General features: G+C 39.1%; 1 protein-coding gene across 5 annotated transcripts in view; it reads left to right on the forward strand.

Moving 5' to 3' along the window:
* Positions 1 to 22,437, forward strand: part of RANBP17 (RAN binding protein 17) — a 245,233-nt gene that overhangs the window by 134,196 nt on the left and 88,600 nt on the right. For all 5 annotated transcript variants that reach the window (XM_025043079.1, XM_006906589.3, XM_025043080.1 and 2 more), the window contains 2 exons: positions 19,294 to 19,367; positions 20,370 to 20,450. In XM_025043079.1, the coding sequence (XP_024898847.1) occupies positions 19,294 to 19,367; positions 20,370 to 20,450 (155 nt within the window). The remainder of the gene's footprint in view (positions 1 to 19,293; positions 19,368 to 20,369; positions 20,451 to 22,437) is intronic.

Consider the following 22,437-nt stretch of genomic DNA (forward strand, 5'->3'; position numbering starts at 1 on the left):
TACTAAGATCTGCCAGCCGGTGCCCAGGCCCTTCCCCAACAGCAGCAAGTATCCGTCATGTGCTTCATTAAAGGTGTTTTGTCCTTCAGAGTATCTGCCCGCCACGACACAACATAGATCAGATTTGGAGGACCTTTTAAAACGGAGTGTTTGACTCTCAGTGAAATCCCTTTTCGTGTTTTGCTTCACTTGAAATGACATTATGACTTACTGTGAGACAGAATAATTTGTAGTTTCCTTTGTCATCATCTTCTTTGGATGTCACAGACCATGGAGTGCTCTGTGTTGGTTCAAAGGAACTGAGAATGGGAAGGACATATGATTTTTATATTATTATTTCTCTTGAGTATTCTCACTTATGATGGATTTTGGCTCCAGGCGTAAAGAAGTATGGAGAAGCGGCCTGTTGGGAGAGCATTTTATGTTTCACTTGGCCTTTCTGGGACTAAATACAGCATTAAATGATTTGTGTGGTGCTTGCATGATATCGAATGGAAAGGGCTATTGTTTTATTCTAAGATGCTTTAGCATATACTGTGAAGGCTAGCCAATAAATACCAGGGCTTCTGTGTATAAAGAAAATCAAGCCAGATTTCTTAGCTTGAATTATTTTAGTACTTAGCCTAGGGCCTAGCAGATACTAAGCACTCAGTAAACGATAGCTGCTCATGTCATCTTCGTCATCATTGTCACCACCCCTGACCCTGGAACTTCAGTACCCTCACGTGGTGGGGCTGGAACTGGAGGGGCCAGTAGGAGGCCCAGTAGGTGGCTTCTGTAGCCATCTCACTGGACACGCTACCTTCACCAGTTCCATAAAATCACCCTTAACTTCCCTGGCCACTCTCCAAGGTCTCTCTCCCAGTTCGTGATCTACCAGAATTCACGCTCAGGATCCCTAGCGCCTTTTGGAGATACCCTGGACCTTCTACACGACTCCTTTTTTATCGATGTCTGAGTTCTCCTCATTTTTCACAAGTATCCGTTAAGTTGCCAAGTAATTATATAGTTTGTTTGTTTTTTTGGTTTTGTTTTTGTTTTTTGTTTTTTTTTTCCAAAATCCCCTGTCACACCAATAAGGGAATCTGAAAAGCAAGAACTATTTCCCATCTGAGTCCTCTCACCATGTGACTGTTCATTTTATTCTTTCAATTTACTCTATTTTCAGACGTCTAAATTATATTCTCCTTTGAAGTTCCTAGCTCTGTTCGTTCAGAGGCAAAACAAAAATATGATATTTTGTGAGAAATACATGGTTTGGTTCCAGATGTGATGGACACTGTGATTGCTTTCTTTCTGTTTTTGGGAACTAATTTATGGCCATTTCTTCTACTGTACCTGGGCAGTTGAGAATATAATCTGCAAACATGGTTTACGCCTTGCGTTAGTTTGCGTCTGTCTACATCTCCATGTTCCGTAAGCTCGGCATTAATGTCCCTTTATTGTGCTCTCGTTAAAATAATTATTTTCGATTAAAATAGTGAGAGAACCTGCTTTTCTTCGTCAGTTGACTATATCACATGAGCACCAGTGAGCAGATGTGGGGGGGCTGCAGGCGGAATGTGGAAGCAGGAACCAGCAGTGTTGGCAAACTGGCAAATGCTTCCGTTTTGCTAAGCACCTGTTTTATTGTATTCAGACTGTCCGAACCATCTGCTTTTATATTCTCTTTACCTGCCGTCAGCCATTTTGGAGTTCTTAAAAAGCTTTAACGGTGATCGGGAATTTTTCACAATAAACTAGGAAATCCATACCACTCGTTAAAAACCTTATGCTTTAAAAATATTCCCATTTAATCCTCGAAAGAATAGTTACTTTTGAATTTAGGTGCAGTGTGTTGTATGTTATGTAATTAAAATGTTTTTCTCCCTTCCAATTACTTATTCTCAGACACCAAAATTTAAATTACCTAAATAATGTGATACATTGATAGATGCATAGTGATTGAATGTAAATGATTTACCTATCCTTTTTCATTAAAAAAGAAAGAAAAGCATTGCATAATGTAATGAAAATTCCTAATTCTTTATGAGCTTAGTTATTTTCTAGATATGCAGCTGATGTTCTCAATAAAAATAGTACCTATAAAGTGCCTATTGGGCACTAGATACAATGCCAGGCATTTTGTCCAAATTATCGCTAATTCTTTCTACAGTCTTACAAGATAAGTATTGATTCTCGGGAAGCTGAGAAAATTGTTCAGGGTCACACTCGAGACTGGGGATTTGAACTCTAGTTTCCCTGGCTTCTAAGGTGCTCCGTAACCTAGCTCCACCTACTGGCCATTGTAGTTCCCACAGCTCCGAACTTTCAGGCTGACTCACCTTTTATCTTGGATCATATTCTTTTTCCTTCTCCCCTCGCCCTCCAGCCCCAAGATCCTCATCCTTCACTGTTCTATTCAAGTACACACTGACAGTTCTTAATACTCGGATCATATTCATTAAAACTTGGTTAAATAATAATGATAATGACAATGCTAGCTCTCATTTATTGTTTATTATATGCCAGGCACTATGGTAATAAGCTTTTACGTACATTATATCTTGTAAGTCTCAAAATAATCTTAATGATGTAGGTGTTCTTAATCTCATTTCTACTATTGAAGTAACTTGACTAATAATACAAAATAGGGAGTGGTGTGAGCAAGAGTTGACCTTTAGTCTAATTCTGAATCCATTAAATGATGAGCTATAACTCCCAGCCTTGCTCCTTAAGTGTTTTCTATTCTCTGTCCTTATTTTCTTAACAAAGTTTGAGAATTTTGAGGGCAGATGCGATGTCCTATACATGTCCTATATTTATCAATACAACTAGGACAATGCTAGATCATCATCCGTTTCCCTATCGATTGATGGAATATGAGTTAGGTAGGGTGAGACGGTCAGATTTCATGATGACAAAAGCAGAGAAATTTCATTCTGATCCTAGTCATTTTTCTGAAGTAGGTGTTATTAATTAGAGCAGTGTTATTAAGAAACAGTGGATTGGAAACCAGCCCGTGTTCACTTTTTAAGGGTGGCAAATTAGAAAAGGATCTTTACAGAGCTGTAACAATGTTATTTGGGGCTGTCTCAGTGCTATTCTTTTGTTCTTTCATTCACTGTTGAAATACTTGTAAGTTTTGTAATGTTGTGATTTATAATAAGAAATATGTGGTCTTCATCCCTTTTCCTGGCATGGAGTTCCTAATACTCTTGGAATTTCCTAAGTAATAATGGCCACTAGAGGTGTCTTGATATTCTTAACAAACCCCTTTCAACAACCCCTGAGTTTATGCTAATGAGGTAACTTTTGGGAAGCATGACAAGTTGCGGGGGGAGAGAGAGGGGGAGTTGGTTGCCAAGGGAACTAACCATGTGATAGAAGGTTGGAACTTTTGAGTCCCACCCCCTGGCCTCTGAGTAGGGCAGAGGGGCTGGAGATTGAGTTCAGTCACCCATGGCCAGTGATTTAATCAATCGTGCCTATGTCATGAAGCCTCCATAAAAAGTTAAAGGGACTGGATTTGGAGAGCTTCTGGGTTGGTGAACACGTGGACATTCAGGGAAGGAGGCTCACTCAAAGCGTGGGAACGCCATACCCCTTCCCACATACCCTCCCCTATGCACCTCTTCCATCTGCTCGTTCCTGAATTACATCCTTTTATAGTAGACCATTAATCTAGTAAGTAAAATGTTTCTCTGAGTTCTGTGAGCCACTCTAGCAAATGACACCTAAGGAGTGAGTCATTGGAACCTTCGATCTGTAGCTAGTTGGTCAGAAGCACGGGTGACAGCTTGGACTTTGACTTGGCGTCTAAATTAGGGGCAGTCTTGTGAGGCTGAGCCCTTCACCTATGGGATGTGACACTATCTCTAGGTAGATGAGTGTAAGAATTGAGTTAAATTTGTGGGACACCTGATCAATGTCCACTAAAAATTGGAGAATTGCTTGGTGGTGCTTTGGAAAAGAAAAACGTATTGGAATTACAGATACTTGCAATTGCCTACTGTGTGCTAAACAATGGGACACATTATCGACTACAAAGAGTCCTGCCATCACAGACTGGTTGAGAACACAAAGCTGGCAGGTAGTCATTGTTCGACGTGATGAGGCCATGATTAATGTGCAGGAGAACAGCGAGAACATATAAGAAGACACCTAATAGAAGGCGTCTTGGGGGATGCTTGGGCTTTCTCGTGGTGTCATTCAGTTCTCTGTATTACATAATACAGAGTGCACAAGAAACATAAAACGAGGAGTTTGTCGCATATTGGTGCCAAAAGAGGCCAAAGGCTCCAGCCGCATGTTTTCCACGTCCCCATTCAAGGTTGCAAAACAAGACCAAGAAATCTAAATATCAGTACACTTCAGACTGTTTACCAAGTACGGAGGTGGATGACAAAGTGAACGTTCCATCACTTCTGAGAAGGTGATTAGTAAAACAAATGAACTCCCCCACGCCTCTCAGTGTGTACCAAGAGCCACCCTCTACTTCCACTCTGTGAGATTGGAACCAGGTATGAGTCGAGGTTATTTTCCATGCATTGAATGAAATAGCACCGAGTAGAAAGTTTACGTTGGATTTAGTGGAATAAATGTCTGCGAATACATATTTTTTCCCTGGTAGCTAGGAAACAGTGTTGTCATATAGTGAGAACTGTGAATAAGAACTTGGAGAGGAAGCTCTTCTATTGTATGATCTTGAGCAGTCTCCTAACCATTTTTTTATTTTCCTCTAAAAAAAATGGGATTAACGATACCTGCCCTACCTTCTTTGAATGCACATTCTTAGTGATCCAAGAGAAACAATACAATGAATGAGTCCTCTCCCAGCCCAGAGGAAGATAATCCAAATAATTAGAGATTTAAAATAAAATTTGTCAATGAGCTATAGGAAGGAGAGAGGAGGGGCCCAGAGAGAAAGGAGATATTTTGTCAGCTGTTTCTATTAGTTGCTCATTGAGAATTTTATCATTTTAAAACAGCAACAGTATGGAGAAAGGTCATCATGTCGACAGACACGAGGATTTACTATTAAAAAGAAGCAAAAGATAAATTGGGAAATATACTAGGGTTCCCTACATATGTAGATCTATAGTTTATAGATTATTGCTATTTACGATAGTGATGATTTTCCTCAAAAAAATCTGTGAAGATGAAATAAAATGATTTCACTGAACTCTTTAAAAATATATATCTCCTGCAAATTCCTGGTTAGTAATCGTCATAATCAAGCTGATTTCAAAGGAGAGGGAGAAAAAGATGATGGAGAAACAGAGTGCTATAGAATATGAAATTTGTATTCGTCGGTATGGTGGATTGTCGCCTTGAAGTAAAGATGAAATGGAACCAAGTCGTTTGTGCTTGAAAATTGAAGCATTGTTCATCATGCATAATTGAACAAAGTTGAAATTTTGTAGGTATGAAACAAAAAAAAGCCACAGCTATGATAGCTATTACAGGAAATGGAGGAAATGAATAATAAAAGACAATACACTGCCTCATAAATACATGCTCCTCGTGAGATCAGAGGATGAGAGCATTAAGCAAATACCCTGATTGACTTAACAGTTTAATCCTGAAATTGGAGTACAGATATTTCAGAATTCATTTGTGCGTAGATAAACCAGAAAAATAAAATAAACAGCTTACTTTCATAAAGTAAGGTTTTTAGGTAGTTCCGTGGATATGTGAAAATAATATCTTTTAAAATAAAGATTATAATTAAGCAAAACATGTTCGATATGAATATCTCTTTAATAAATAACCAAGTTTCTGTATCTTTTTAAAAATGTGAAAAATATTCAGGAACATATTTAGGGCATTTTTGCCTTACATCCAGTGGTCTTGCCTTTATAATTTATAATTTGTTCTAAATAATGATTTGTAAAAGACTGTGTGATACTAAGAACATAAATTAGTTGGGAGAAAGGTACTTTCTTAGGTCTCAGTGTTCACTGAGTGAAGTTTAAATTAACCCTGATTAGAACATCATCTAATACCATTTTGATGCATAAAATAATTCATGAAAACACGTTTTAAAATAAATCTTAGAGGATTTTTTAGAAAGCGCAAACAGCCTAAGTGCAAACAGCAAATATTACTAGCAAGGCTTTATTTTACATCACATCGACATTTGTGAATCACTCTATTTTTTTTTCTTATCAGCTATTTGGTAAAAGTCCACAATTTGCCAAAACAGTTAATAGGGCACAAATACAGACATTTCATAGGATGTACCATGTAAATGTAAACCTTTGTAGTTACATGTTTTTGTAGCAAGAGAATTGTTTTAAAAGGCACGTAATTTATTAGCTATCGGTAGCTTCTTTATTGCCTTGCCGCGCTGCAGTAATAAATAAAAGAAAGTGAACTGATTTTACAAATGGCACACAAGGTGCACATTTTGTGGGGAAAAAAGTCTTTTTTTAAAGAATTGGCATTAAATCCTTTTTTTGTGATGACAAAGAGGCTAAGAGTGCAAACTGTATTTTCTGTTTATCGAAAACAGTCTTTTTTTCTCGGGGGCATTTTTTCCTATGATCATCAAGGGATTTCAAAAGCAATAAAGTGTGGAATCATTGTTCGACTTGAACAGTATTAAAACTTGGGTTTTAATTTCAGTGAAGTAATAAGATTTGAACCTGTCTCACATTACAGCACTGTAAGGCATTTAGCAATTGTATTTTAAAAGAGGTTTTTAAGATGCAGCTCACTTGTAAGCTGACTGTCTGTCAGTAATTAATAGTTTTTCTTCAGCATAGGCTATTGTGATCAGACCAAGAAATATCTGGGTTTTTAGTAACACGTGATCATTGTGTTTATTCCTAATTAGGCTAAATGTCTAATAATTTTCAGCTTCTCTGCCTGCTTGAAAGAATGAGAGTGACGTTTAAAGCTACAGTATATCTTTGGGCTTTTAAAAATATGAATGTACATGCACATATTTCAGTAAGATTTACACTCGGCAGTTGACTCATTCATTAACCAAGTCTTTTATCCTTCAACGTTGCTTCCTAGTTTTTAGACATCACATCATTTGTGTATGTAAAAAATGTTGCCGGGTACAGCACTGTGTGTACAGCTAAACCCAAACTGACAATCCAGATTCTTCAGGACTCAACACTGAAACTTATCTTTACTTCTCAAAAAAGCCTTTAAAATATGAGCATTTCTATTGGATCAATGTGACAACATACTTGCTGATGAAAGATTGTATTTACCATTTTGAATTGCTATTGAAAATAATTGCCTCTACAAAAGGAAACATCTGTACGATAGCGCATGGTTAAAGCTGCCATCAATTTTTAACATTTGAGGGTTGAGCTATGACCTTTTATGATGACTATGAACAGTAACTGCCTCCATTAGCCATAAGTTTTGTTTCTTTATTTTAGTAGATGGCCTAGACTGTAAATATTAGAGAATCTAAAATAAATCAACATATTATCCTAAGGATACAAAACGTAAGAGCTATTTGTGGTTGGGAACCTTTGACAGATAGTTTGGATGAAGCAGATGATTGCCTGCCTAGCGTATCTGGGCTCCATTGCTATGCCTGCAGGCAGTTTAGTGCTATGGTTGTATATTGATGTCAGGGTTAGTACTGAGTGGCTAGCAGTGACAGATGTCTATAATTACAGGCAATGCTTCCAGTATTTCTGAAGAGCCAGCCTATGTTGAACAATTATCTTATTTCTGCCTTGCCAAAGAGCATGTTCCAATTGCTAGTATTAGCATTGGTGAAAATAACGCTTCATGTGCCGCCTTGGGACAAATGTGGAGAAAGCACTGGGTTATAAAACACAAATGCAAAATATTTTTTCAACATTTTAAATTAGTTAAGTTCAGCGTTTTCCTAATTTTTATCTCGCACAGTGTTTCCGCTGAAGGAATCTTGAAATACAAAGCACATTTGGATAATTATTGAGATTTTGTTTTCCTCTAGGCCTGCGTGGCTCCCCAGTGCCAGTTTCCCTTGCTTTACTGAATAGATGTGTTTAAACAAAGTTGGCTTTGAAGCAACTTTCTCCAGTGTGAATTCCACTTGCCGATTGATTCCCATTCCAGAGTTGGAAATGTATTTTTGTGGACAAACTCTCAGGCCTTTTGATGAGGAAAATAGTAAAATGACAGACAACGCCGAAATGAGCAAAAGCACATTCGTATGTTGGTGGCTTTACGTTTGCTGAGAATTGCAGTTCTCGATTTTCGTTTTAACCTCTTCTTTTTAGCTTTTGTCACTTATTGTCCTGTCTTACCTCCAAATGGTCACGACTGCTTCCTTCCACGACCCCCTGGCCCACTTTCTTGACTCATTAAAAATGTTTTCATGCTCGATGGTCCCAGTTCTCGCCTGTCCTTTCTTTCTGGGTTTGCATTGATGAGACATGGCCTGTGTATAACAGCACACTCCCCAGCACATGCAGCCGCCTGACACAGTTCTCTCCAGCCCCGACGTTCCAGAAGGTCCCAGAGTTCAGGGCACCGGGAATTAAAATACCGTCCATGCTGTAACTTACAAAGTCTGTATTTTCAGGTAATGGAGACCGAGAAATGCCTAGGAAATGTCATTTGAGAATGTTTTATCTTCAAGCCTAATTATTGGCCTTCGACTTTGTACTTAACCATTTTGTAATGTTATTCATTACATGTTCTCATTTAGTCTTCTCAGCAATATTCTATTTAGTAGATATTATTATGATGATGTTTATTTTATAGAATATGAAAAAGATTTTAGGAAGGTTCAAAACTTCTTCAGTGCTAGACCCTGGGTTTCGACCAAATCATCTTACTCTAAACCCAAGTTTGCTTTCCACTGCACCACATTGCCTATGTGTGTACTTAGGCGTGAGTCCAGACACGATCGGTTTTAAGCGTAATGATTGATAAAGACCAACATCACAAGTTCCATCCCCATATTTGCTGTTTTTTTTGCCTAAAGAAAAACTATATCTCTGCAACCACAGATTGGACTTCCCGTCCTGGCTAGCTGTCAGTCACAAGAGAACTAAGCTAGATCCTAGGTATTCGATAGAATCCATCTTACTCGCTTGTAGTAAGCTAACTGTCTGCGACTCAACCCATAGTCTAATGTCAGTGATCCATATTGTATTTATATATGAAGGGCATTACCTTTCTGTCTCACTGAGCCAATCACACAAAACTATTTTTTTTAATCGAGGTAACATTGCTTAATACCGTTATATAAGGTGTACACTATAGTTTGATATTCGTATACCCTGTCACCACCAAAAATCTTGTTTCCATATATCACCATATATTTGACCCTTTACCAAAAACTCTTGATAATTTAAAACTAATGGTCGTATTTTGAAACCCCTTGTCCATGTGCATTAATTTAGCAAAGGAAACTTAGAGAATTGGGTGCCCTCATTGATCGGAATGGGGAAGACTTCGATCATTTATTAAACACTGGGATATAAATGATCTACTTACCCAGTGAGTTGAGAACTTACCCTAGAGACAGGAAACAGGAATTTGTGGTGATTCAAAAAAAGGAGGATGAGGGCTTTAAAACGGGGAACTTAGGTGATGCCGGTGAGCCCGTGAGGTAAAACATCGCCTGTGACCACAGCGCGCTCTCCTTCCCTCCCGCCTTCGTCCACATCGCTCTGCTGCTCCTGCTCCTGTCAAAGAGAAGTCACAGGTAGGAGATACGACGTTCGGAGTTAGGCTGCCTTTCATAAGGGTGCTCTCCTCTCCAATCACTCTTTTTTAGCTGTTACTAAAGCTACTCATATACCAGCTTAGAACATGTATTCGTTTTCCAGCCTTTAGTTCAGATAAAGCCCCAAGAAAAGGGACTGTCATTGGTGCATACCTCATCGTCTTCATGTCACGCTAATGGCAGCCTGTATATTACTAAATAATAGCAGCCACTTACTGACCGCCTATTCTGATGGCTAACAGCTAATGTTTATTTGGTGCTTACTGTTTACCAAAAAACTTTCCAAGTGTTTTCAGCCCTCTGCTGTATAATATCGCGTGTGATGGCAATAATGGTAATAGCTAATTTATGGAGATTTTACTCAGTGCCAGGACTGTTCCAAGTGCTTTACATCAATTGACTACTTTAATCCTCTCAAAAGTTCTGTGAATTAGGTCCTACTTCCATCTTCATTTTATATTCAAGAAAATTAAGGTTTAGGGGGTAAGGAACTTTTTCAAAATCACTCCGTAAGTGGTAGAATCCAACTAGTCTTGGACCTCAGAATCTATCCTTAACCACTTCACTAGACTACCTCATAATTTGTGAAATTACTTATCGTGATATTCTTTCCATTTTACAAATGAAGAAACAGACTCTGAAAGGCTAAGTAATTTAACCAGGATTCCAGCGTTCATTCGTGCCAGGCTAGCAAACAGCAGAGTCTCACTCTAAACGCTGTGTGCATTATACTACACATATGTTCTGTGTTTCCTTCTAGTTGAAGTTATTTAAAATATATACTCAATTAACTTGCTCATTTCTGTTTTCTTACTGAGAGGAGAATATGCTTCCCTGGCAACTGTGTGTTGTCTTGGTCCACCACTCTGGCTTTTGCGAACGTTGGAGCTAATTTTCAACGTAGACGTGATTAACAGGAAGAGTAGGCTGGAAGAAGGATGTAACCTACGGCTGCAGATACTGCCTGCTCAGAGAAACCAGACGTTAGTGATCGAGGGCGTTAATGGGCCATCAGAAGGTGAACTCTGACCCAAAGCATTTTGGGGTACTTACAAGTTGTCACTAACTAGGCCAGTGTGAGAGACAGAAATTGAAAGGTACAAGGGACTGTAGGAATAAGATTTTTGAGTAAATTTGAAAATATAATGAAAAAAATGAAACTAGCTGATTTGACAGAGTAGTAATAATATGGACGATGTCATATCACCCCCTTTTTCATTCCCTGGGCCATTATTCCTACTCTTTATGTCAGGTTGTCTTCCCCGAGGGATAGAGAATGTAGCATCTCTTAGAAGGAAGATACAGAAGTTACTTTGGATGTGGAAAACGGGAGATGTTTCAGAGAGGCGAAGTGGAGGCAGAAGTAGAGTAATATTAATAGGAAACATGTATGAATAAGTTGAAGATGTTAGAAGCAGAAACGGAGACCTGGTAAAGGTCTCAACAGCTACCGCGACTATAATTTAGTGTGATTTGGGGAGGGTTGGGGAGCGCTTTTGCGTACGCTTAGATTAAGTGGTAGGAGGCTCAGTGTGATGCGCTTCCCTTCTCGCTGGCTGCAGAAACGAGTGTCACTTATTAAAGACGTACTTGTACCCATCGGAAGGTGACTTGGCTTCCTTATATCATTATTCCCACTTGCCATGCTTGCATAATGAGGGCGCCTCATGGGAAATAACAGTGCTAACGGATTCTTAAAAATAGTTCCGTCAAGTGTTATTTATAATTGGTTCTTTTTTAGGCCTATCCTTTAGTAATCGGTTTCTGTACTTTTTACCATGGGGGCAAACCGACCATAGTCCGTATAACCACTTCCAGGCAAAGGCTTCACCAGACCTCTGCTCATGGCCTCTAGAATAATACCAAAGTCCCAAGACTATTTTAAGTGACAGCCACAAAGATCCCGAGCCACATTCTCCCCGTACCTGAAGTTGGTAAGGTCTCTGCTCTTCCCGTATCCCCGACGCCAGGTGGCAGGTCCCTAAACTCTGTGCGTTTTAGGGTGTGTGCCTGGGGAGCGATGTATCCAGAGTTCCAGAGAAGGCTTGGAAAGTAGTTAAGGTGAGTTGGGCTGCTCGTTTTTGAGGGGTCACTGGTTATCGAGGGGTCACCAGTCTTTATGCGTCTCACTGCAGCTCGGATTCTCAATACTCGAGTGGCGCGTGCTCGCAGTCAGAAGCAGAGGTGCGTTGTCGTGGCTCCCTTTTCTGTGCGCCGTGTGACCCCGCAGTGTGCATGTTCTATAACCCTGTGTTCACTGGTCAGCTGAGAAGCGGTATCGACTGCAGACGCTCAGTTTGGTGCAATCGCACGGCGTGAACGCAAGAGCCTTTGTGTCTTGGTCATCGCGTTTCTGAAGTGGCCAGTTCTCACCATGGATTCATACCTGAAAGGAAGAGGCTTTAGTTGGCCACGTCCACTAACATCTGTCATTGAACAGTACGTGGAACACGTGTGTGCCTTGCGCCAGAGCATGTTCCTGGCCGACACCTTTGAGAGGTGTGGGGATTAGCGTAAACAAAATCTTTTGTTTCCTGATTCCCCACCTCTACCATCGCCCTCTCACAGACTTCATCCAGCATCAGCTTCTTTGCCCCAGAATCTAATCACGCCATCTTATAAATTTGCTGTTGTGAAGAATTATAAATAAAATGCCTTAGATGCCCCTCCAAACCGTGGTCTCAGAACTCTCTGTGACGGTTAGTCCAGCCCTCGTCTGATAGCGTGTGCCACGGCCGTGGTCAGCTTCTTACTGTGTGATCTTGGGAAGACGGTGTATTTACTCAAGGCTTCACCTTGGCTTTTGCCACAGAAGACTAGTTTAACAGAAGCTTGGCCGCAGACCCGGAGTGGGTTGGCAGCCAGCAGGACCGAAGCCGTGTCAGGACAATGTGTGCCCCATCTTCTCTGGTTGGCTTTCAGCGGGCTGCACCACGGGAGTCTTTCTATGGGCTGTGCATGCTGTGACCAGTAACTGGTGCCGTCGACCCGGGTCCCTCTTGGCTAGCGGAGGCCTGTCGGGAGACATTAGGCTCACGCTGGTGGACATCCTTAGTCAGTGGCTCCCTGAAGGAGGACGAGGCAGGCAGCCAGCTTCTGCTGAACAGGTGGCCATTAGACCTTCGATCTGGTCGGGGGCCGGGAGGGAGAGAACCCCTCCAAAATGACCAGGGTTGCTGGTTTTCACACTGTACCTGTACTCTTCTTTCTGATATATGATTGTTTAGACACTAATCCAAAAGCATCTCTGGCAGCATCTGGAGTCCTTCCTTGGCCGTCTGGATTTGGGCCCAAGCGAGGAATGGGAACCCCACTGGGGTGCAAGTGAAAGAGGAAGCGTGTTCTTAGCCATGCATCAGTGGAGGCCCCTACTGAGAGAGGGGATTATCGCAAGGCAGCAGGCAGCCCCGCACCCCAGCCTGCTGAGTTCATGCTTTGTGCCACAGGATGTGGAGCGAAGGGAATGCGAGGCCAAAGTCGTGGCTCCAAGTTGTCTTAGACAATGGCTTATTCAAGCAGATTGGGAATGCCTCTTAAGAGATTTGTTAGGTACGTGTCCCCTCAGCAAGATGGCCACCACAGATGGTGCGTTCACATAGTCGCATTGAAATACATACTTAGCATTCATATTATTTTATACTTCCACAGCCAGCTTTTCTTTATCAGATGCCATTCCGTATCCCGCTGAATAAGGCAAACAGGTTCTTAAACTTTCACCATTTGGTTTCCAACACACATTGTGGTTTCAAAATTAAATTCTGGCAAAAGATTTCTTTACCTAATTTTGGTCCTGTATTTTGTGATGTCGTTTTAAACGATATGGAAAAATGAGTCAGCCAAGATGGATGGGGATCTGTTCAGTGTCACTAAATTCATATGTTTAATAAGCAGCGGTGGCGTTTGTAGCGTTAATTATCTGGACGTGTCGTAAGTTAGTTGTGATGATCATGTTTTCTTCTGCTTCAAACATGAATGAAAGAGCTCAGTGTCTTCAGTTCCAAATGGTTCACCTCCAAGTCATTAAATGCTCCGTCGCTTCCCCCTTACACCTCTCCTGCCCTCCCTCCCCTACCTTTCACGCAACGGGTCTCCCTCAAGAAAGCACCACATTGACCTGAAGGGCACTTGACGCCAAAGACAAAAATGTGGAAATTGGTTTCTTACTCATAATAAGTGAGTTCATACTCAGCTCCAAAATTCCTTTTTCTAAGGAGCATTAATTCTGTCATTATATCCTACCCTTTCTGGTGACAGGTTTTGTTTTGTCACATTACAACCAGTTAAAAATCTCAAGTGGCATGTCATTTCAATAGATTGAAACGATACTTTAAAATTCGCAACCGTTATAGTTTTTTTTTTTTTTTAATTTTATGGTATCAATTTTGTATTAGTGGATGGGAATTTTTGAGAATAAATTGGTTCAGGAAAGTACATCATCCGATGGCAGAATACTTTGCTGTTGATTTTCACAGCACTGCTCATTTTCTGCGTTGAGCCTGCTTACAGAAGTGCTTTGAGAAGTTATAACATCTTAAACATTTATAGAGGTCCTAAGGGTATTAACTTACTGTAATTTTCTGAAGATTCATTATCCAAAATCATAATTCATTATAACAACTCTTATGAAAACCTATAGAACCAGTCTTTCTCTTATTTTCTTATTTGCACAGAATGAGCGATTCATTGTTCTTTTTAATTTGTTTCATGTGGTGCTTTTGAGTACATTTCATAGAGGGCTCTTATTGAATTTCTGTGACTGTCATTATATATCCATACAACCTTTAGGAAATAATATTCTGTGTTTCCCAGTTCTGTGATCTACTTCAAATTTAAGGATTGACATAATTAGTTTCTTCAGAGTTATAACCAAAATGTTAGAGACAGTGCTGCAGATACTCGAGACCAAGGATTAGGATTGGAAATAGAAAGCAATTTAAAAATTATCATGGCACATGCTTTTATTCTTTATTAAATTAAGTTTACAACTCAAAATCTTATTGCTGTTTGTATGTTTATTCCCTTGTCTGGTTTTCTTATCTCGTCTGGCTTCTTTTTTAAAAAACAGATATAAGGTCATTTAAGCTACCTGCGTGTGCAAAGGCAATATTTGTCATTTGGTTAGTTCGAAAGTAAGAAAAGTGTGGGGTCATTGAAGCCTTATGAACATACCCAAATGCTCTTTTCTGGAAATTAAAAGAAAATTTACAGTAAAATAGAGATAATAAAACAAACATTAAAACAGTTTCTTAGGAGCATGCCTTCTCAAGTTTATGATAATGGTAATTTCTTACTTTTCTGACAACTTCTTGTATTTCAAGAGTTAGAGAGATGGATGACTGGTTAAAATGGGTAATTTTTCTAGCTTCTAAGGCAATAACTTTAAAAGTAGAAAGAATTTGGTTTGTTATCATGAAATACTTGAAGCTTTATGCCTTTAGCAAATGCCATTTCTGACTGTGATTAGAGCGTGTCGACTGAATATGTATGTGAAGATTTCAGAGTTAGTACAGATTTTAAGATTTTGTGTGTTTCTCTGTGCCATGGGAAAGTCTTCATGGTGAGCACCTTCTTACCTTTCTGTTATTTTTTATGTAACAAACCTCTCGAAAAGATATTAGCTTTTGGCATCTACTGTGAGAAAAGGATTATGAGATGGAGTAGGAGGGGTCGCAGCATTTGTGGGAGAACACAGGCCGGGCTCTATGTTAGGCGTCATCACTTAGTCTTCCCCAAAGCCCATAAAGTCAATATTACTATGGTTTCTCTTTTATAGACAGGAAACCAAGAATCAGAGACTCACAGTAATACCTGGTTAGTGGGAGACTCAGAATGCAAACTCACGTCTCTTTGGGACCAAAGCCGTGCTTTTTTCTGTTGCTAAGTTTATCAGGACAGTGTTCTAAGTACTTCTGGAGATGTATAGAGAAATAGACATTTTTCCTGCCCTCAGGCAACACGTGTTTGAAATAGTGAAGATGGTGGAGGAGAATGAATTTTCCATATTCACAGGGAAAAGCAATCCTCTAACTAGACCTATTCTGTCATCTGAGAAATGGCAGTAACAGGCTGGTGACATCGGGCGCTCCGAGTATTCTAGGGAGGAGAGCTCTTCTTACTGGATCTACAAGAAGAACACCTTCCAGAAATATTATTCAAGCATTAAAGCCACATGTTTTTAAATAACAAAATTTTACCGGGGGTCACCTTGGGTGAGTGGAATTCGGGGTATGTTATTTTTACAGAAGAAAAGTTCTGTGTAAAAAGCAATCCTTGTATGGATTGTTTTCCTTTCCTTAAAAAATTATGAATGAAATAGAATCAGCCAAAAGTGTGCATTTTCACATTACGCTTTTTTCGTCGTTTAACAAACATTTATTGAGTATTAGGCATAGGAGATAAAAGACAGCGTCATCTGTGCCCTCAGGGAGGTGGTGGTCTAGGAGAGAAATACAAGCATATTAAAAAGATTTAAGAGGGGGCAGAAGGCACAGCCCAGGCTGACAGGCAAAAAACTGGGTTTGCGTGTGCGTCTCTGATTATGTGAAACACGTAACCAAAGACATAACTGTTTATTCAACTTCATTGTATCCTTCAAAGAAGGATGAACAACACAAATGGACTTAGTCTCTTATTTCTTAGATTTTTGCTTGTTTTCCACTATGATCAGGTTATCTTCATTGAGTCTGAAATAAAAGGTTAGGACTATATGAATTAAAGTGAGTTTTGACCTCTCCTTGCATTCCTATGCCAACTTCTATATCTTTCCTTAATATGAGTATGGTGATGTCGTTTCTTCTTTGGGTAAAGTGATAGGAGTTTTAGACAATGTCGAAAACCCCTAAATATTGTGTTAGAATTTTTTCTATAGAAAACTTTCAGGCACTTGTACTTTATGATGAATACTTCCTCACTGGACACATTACTTCCCATCCCCAAATTATGTATGTCTGTGGCATAATTAAATTCCCAGTGTTTGAAGACATTTTCATATTATCTGCAATTTCTCTGAATGATAAGGTGCCTTGGAAAATGTGAGACAGTCTTTTAAAAGAAATGCAGTAATCATACATTGATTTTAAATGACCCTGTCACACATGAAAACAAATCAGATTGTTGCTCTTAATGAGCTTTTCAATTTACTATTCAGTAGATCAGATAAGTGGATTTAAGAGGTAATGATCCTGTTTAGTACTCAAGCTTGACTGTCAGATCCTAGTAGTGGAGAGAAATCCCTAGGGACAAAAGCGTTGACACAGTTCTAGATGGGATAATGGGAATCAAAGCTAATGGATGATAAAAGGAATGGTGCAAGTTACAAGGATAATTGTGGATTAAAGCACTGCCATGTGTCAATGTTGACTGTTTTTTCTAGTATCTTATTGGGTCAAATCTGATGCTTTGAGAAACTGTTTTGACAGCAGAGCACAACAGACCCACCTGCCTAGCTGTCTCCTTTCTTGAATGCCAGGAACACAACAGAAAGCTTCCTTGTAAGAACTATCCATTTTCAAAATATTTTTTAACGTTCAAATTGTCTTAAATGTTTAAAATCTCATTTTAGTTGTTATATTTTTATTATTCACTGTGATTTGGGTAAAATCAAAATCAGAGTAATTCTGAGCTTTGCCATAAAAAAATAGCATTTATAAAGTCTCAAAAATATAAAATTTGATTTTACAAAAACACGATGCAGGATAGCGGGGGAGATGGACACCCGAACAGTTACAGTGTGAAAAGTGCCATGATAGAATAATGGACCAGACGCCGTGGAAACACAGGCGAGTTCAACTCACTGTGCCCGGGAGGGCAAGGAGGGCTTCAGAGAGATGACCCTTCAGTGGGGATCGGGGAAGAGGCGAAAGAGGCTGATTCAGGCCGAATGAACAGCACATGAACTCTGAGATCCGAAATTGCACGAGAAGCCTGTCATCCAGCAGCGTCTCCCCGTGGCTTCAGGTTGTAGGGAACCGTAGAAGATGAGAAGTAGGTTGGGGTCAAGCTGTGAAGGGCCTTGTATCCCATTAATCATGTCAATATCACATTCTCCAAGGGACCCAATTCCCAGGGGCGCCCACCCCCGAGAGACGTTTTGGATCGTGGCGAGATGGGGGAACTTGCCTTTCTACACAGCGTTCTTCTTTGAGCCTTCTGTGTGCTTAAAGGTTTCTAATCACCGAGGCTTGGTGGGAACTAACTTTCCTGGGCTCTCCCTTCCCCTCTTCTCCCCAGACATCTTACAGACACAGTGATGGCTGCAGTCTTACAGAGATGAAGAAGGCCTTCTCCCCTGAGCAGTCACAGACACAGTCATCGAAATGCTTTTCTGTAGGGCTCGGAAGTCAGCGTAAGAAGCAACAGGAAGTCGAATCTTTCTTTCTCTCCCCCAGCCTTTCCCCTGCACCCCCTGCTCCCTCCTGCCTTTTCTCGTCCTCTCTGCTCGCTCCTCCTCCTTTCCGGCTTTCTCTGTCTGATTGACTCTGCCAGCCCGAGGAGCTTTTGGCCATAGGACTTAGGTCAAACTCTTGGAACACAAGTTTGTGGTTTAAAAAGTGTTTCAATCCGAACATGAGACCTTTGCAATGGCCAGCTTTCCTCCCCTGTATAAATAACCGTCTAGCCCTGTGATTTCTTTCCCACCTTCATGATCTGTGGCAGTATATCAAGCTGTTGTTTTCCTAGGAAAAACAAAAGGCACAAGCAGGGAAGGGGAAGTCGCCATGCCATAGGAAGTAGGCAGATCAGGAGAAAGTGAGAAAACACAATCACAGGGGATCAAGTCACCGAAGAGAAACCCCATGCAGCTGGTGTCTGGCAGGGGGAACCTGGAATCACACCAGAGCATAAGGGAGTATGGAGGTGTCGACCCACCTCTCAGCTCTGCCAGGCTAGTCGGGAGTATTCCATTGGCTGCCAGCGGCATTTCCCCACTCGAAGTGGGATACGTGTTTATAAGCTCAAGTGGCTTGGGTTGGGACTGACATGTCGTACCCCAAACTCTGCAACCAGCACTCCCTGAGTGGAAGCGTAGTGGATGCCCAGCCCTGCGTCCCCAGCGGAGAGCTCCTGAGCCTGGGGTTTCACTTCCAGCATGGAAAGTAAGACCTATCTCTATATTTTGGGGGAGATTAATTGAGAGGTTTGAGGACAATTTCTGTAAATTCTTTAACTTTCTTTTATTTTTGAAATCCTTTTTGTAAATAACTGCCTAAGTAATCCTGGTTTATATGGTGATTTACTGAATTCTGGAATGGATGAAAAATTTTGAATGTTGGAACCTTTTTTTGAAGGAATCCGCTTCCCGACCCTTCATATGCGTCCTCCCATCTCTGAGAAAAGGGAAGTTGATCACTGAGAACATAAATTTTTATGGAGTGTATTAGGAGTAAAATGAGTATGTGAGTGCGGCTGGAATGTATTTCAAAATAAGAGAGGTGCTTCCTGGAAGAAAAAGAGGGCAAATGTTTACAATTCTGAACATTTTTCATTTGCTCCCCTCACCGCTCCCTGCTTTACCGTGGATGCAGCAATACATTAAATCTTACTTTTGTTCAATTTGATAGTCTCTTGAAAACGTATGTTAATGACAAAGCTTTTAACAATTAAATGTTTTCATGCAGGTGTACGCTCGTATGTCAGAAGTTTTAGGAATAACAGATGACAACCATGTTCTAGAAACGTTCATGACGAAAATGTGAGTCCTGCTTTGGTTCTTTGATTTTTTTGTTGTTGTTTTTGTTGGTTTGAATCCGATAGATCCCTTTACTGTGTTTGAATTTCTTTGTAAATATTATTTTTTAATGAAAACTTGAAAATTACGGTTTAGTTCTTAGAATGGTGGCATGCTTCTTAATTGAAAGTTAATTTCTCATATTTAAAGTTTACCATCCAGAAGACATTGTTATTTGTCAGGATGTCCCTTCAACTGCAGTATGTCACATCAAAACACAGTTTTCAAAAGTGTACAGACTGGCTCTTCAGATCAATTGGGCAGCATTTTTGTTAATTAAAAAGAAAGTACCAGTTTCAAAGACCAACTGAAGAGATTATTGCAAATTGGAATTGTGGAGAGAGGTTCGATGGCCTTAAGACAGGGCGGTCATCGATTGCAGCAGGAACCTGTGGCTATCGGAGACGTCCATGGAAACTGAATTCTCCTTACAATATTAGCAGAATTGACTAGTTTCCAGCCATAGACTCCACTTTGTACACTCAGCCTAAATGCGTATGCCTTCACTTGGCATCCCACCTTATCTGTGCAGTCGGCGGACAGCACTGTCTGGTTTATAGAGAACGAAGCTAGATAAACAATCACGATTCTAAGAAGACAGTTTTGGAGCCACGAGTTGGGTAGTTCGTTTCTTGGTGGGTAACTGTGAACCTCTGTTTGACTTCCTGTGTAACTCCTGTCACTCTCTAATATTTTTGTCTTAGATACATACTTAATATTTCTCTCGTGGAAGACTTTATCTACGAAACTAAACTTAGACAATTACACACCATTTGGAGAGTAGTGTTCATTGTCCATGGATTGTATATCATGTTGGATGTGCTGTAAAAAGAATAGATTGGAACATGTTCCACTGTGTCTTGCGGTTTGGGTCATCTCACTTCTGGGAATGTATGTGTATTTCCATGTTCTCCCCGTACAAGAAAATAACTTACTTATAATTAAAAACTTCTTTTTTATATTTAGTGTTACCAACCTTAAATACTGGGGAAGATGTGAGCCTGTCATTTCAAGGACCCTTCAGTTCCTAAATGACCTTTCTGTTGGATATCCTTTTTACTATAAACCTACTAATATATATAAAGAACCTGACAAGTGAATTCTATTGGCCAGGTATTTTCTTGTTTATAATTTTTGCAAGTTTTTTTTTTTTTTTTTTAAATAAAAGCCTTATCTGTAAATGCATATTTTTGAAAGATTTATATTGGCTACTTACTGTACTATAAAGCATTTTTTCTAGTCACAGTGAATTTATATGGATATATAGATTCCTAACTAACTAAAGCTACCTTTATACCCACCCAGGTTAATAAATTGTTATATAAGAAAGTATGCAACCACATGTGTTTTCTCGTCCATGATTTTTCATAATTTTTAGGACATTCTCATTTTAAAAGAAAACATTTAACTAATTTTAAGAAGATCAGAATGTCCTACTTTATAAAAACTGAATTCCTAAGAGTAAATACATCCTCAGTATTCTTAACTGAGAAGAATATTATTTTCATTAGTTAAGAGGCACAAAGGAGTAATAGGTAGAAAAATTTAAGTTTTTTGAATACTTCTTTGATTATCGGTCCCACCAAGTAAACATCTTATTTACTCTAAAGTAAGATTTTCCATTACATTAAATATTTCGTTTTCTCTCATTAGCAGATTTTTAAAATCTAAGACCTGAATCATCTTCTCCTATTAGGTTATAATTAATAATACCGTCATGTTTCTACCAATGAGAGAAAAGCATGTAGATTGTCTTTTATACGTTAGCTATCAGCTCTATAGGAGTTGTGAAAAATAAATGTTGCTTTAGTTAACCACTAAGATTAGCTGATATTTTAATATGAAGACAACATTCTGAAAATGGGTGGCGTTGGATAGAAATCTTTAATCTTCACTTCAGGAATATGTTTGTATTAGTTAACTTTAAAATTGTGTTCCTTGGCAAACCATAAAAGATTTCCAAAGTATTAGACACCCACTTTTGTGCTGGAATTTAATATGCAACTTTTTATTGGAAAATAATCGTCCTTGTCTGGCAAAATCCACCATGCAATATTTCTGTTAGTAGGTATAATGCAATAAAGACAGGGAGGGCTATTTATCACTACAAATTTTGAGGATTTCAGGATTCTTTTTATTATTTTAATATATTTCTTTGATATTAAATCAGAAAAATGATAAATTACACCTGTCCGGGCTGTTTTTCCTTTTTAGTGGAAAGTGATGTACAACCCAATTCCAGTGGTCATTTTGGCTTTTTAAGTTATGTATTTTTTCTTATTAAAAAAAAAACTCAAACTATATTTTTTTTAATAATAATGCTGAAGTACTCTTCATTTCTAACATATGAAGTGGTTTATAAGTACTTCCTAGTATTGCAAACTCTGGCCTTTTCACAATCAATTACTTTGAGAGCATCTTATCTGGAAAGATGCCTATGTTATTTTATAGCACATATCTATTGTTTAGATTTCCTCTTTTTTTTATGTTGAAATTGAGATCCGATATAAAATTAATTTGATTTGTATTTTTAGTATAATTTCTATAACGCTTAATTTATTTCTCTGCTATTTAAGACCTTTTTCCTATCACCTTATATTTTGTAGATCTTCTTTAATCCTAAAATTATGACCTTTCGTTTTACAAGCTGTTTATTGCTTTTGAGCATTTCTCAAAGTTAATAAAAAATGATATTTTCAGAAAACTTATTAGATAAAAGTTTAAAAGCTCTAACATTTTAAACTGAGGGATACGAATGGTTTCAACCTGGGTACGTTGATTTATATTTTTTAACAATTATTTCAGGTTTGCATATTTAGAAATATATATTAGCTCAATTTGATTTCAGTGCTCAGTTATTTGAATTATAAATCATTATGTCCCTTCTAGCTGATCAGTCATGAAATATCTTTGAATTCATTTGCATAATGGAATATGTGAGTGGTGTATCTGTTTCAGTGCAGTCGCTGGTTACCTAATGCATGTTTTGTTTCCAATCGATTTCTTTATTATGTGTTTTTAAATCTCAATTTTA

This window comes from Pteropus alecto, unplaced genomic scaffold, assembly GCF_000325575.1.
Source record: "Pteropus alecto unplaced genomic scaffold, ASM32557v1 scaffold40, whole genome shotgun sequence".
In the NCBI taxonomy this organism is placed as follows: Eukaryota; Metazoa; Chordata; class Mammalia; order Chiroptera; family Pteropodidae; genus Pteropus; species Pteropus alecto.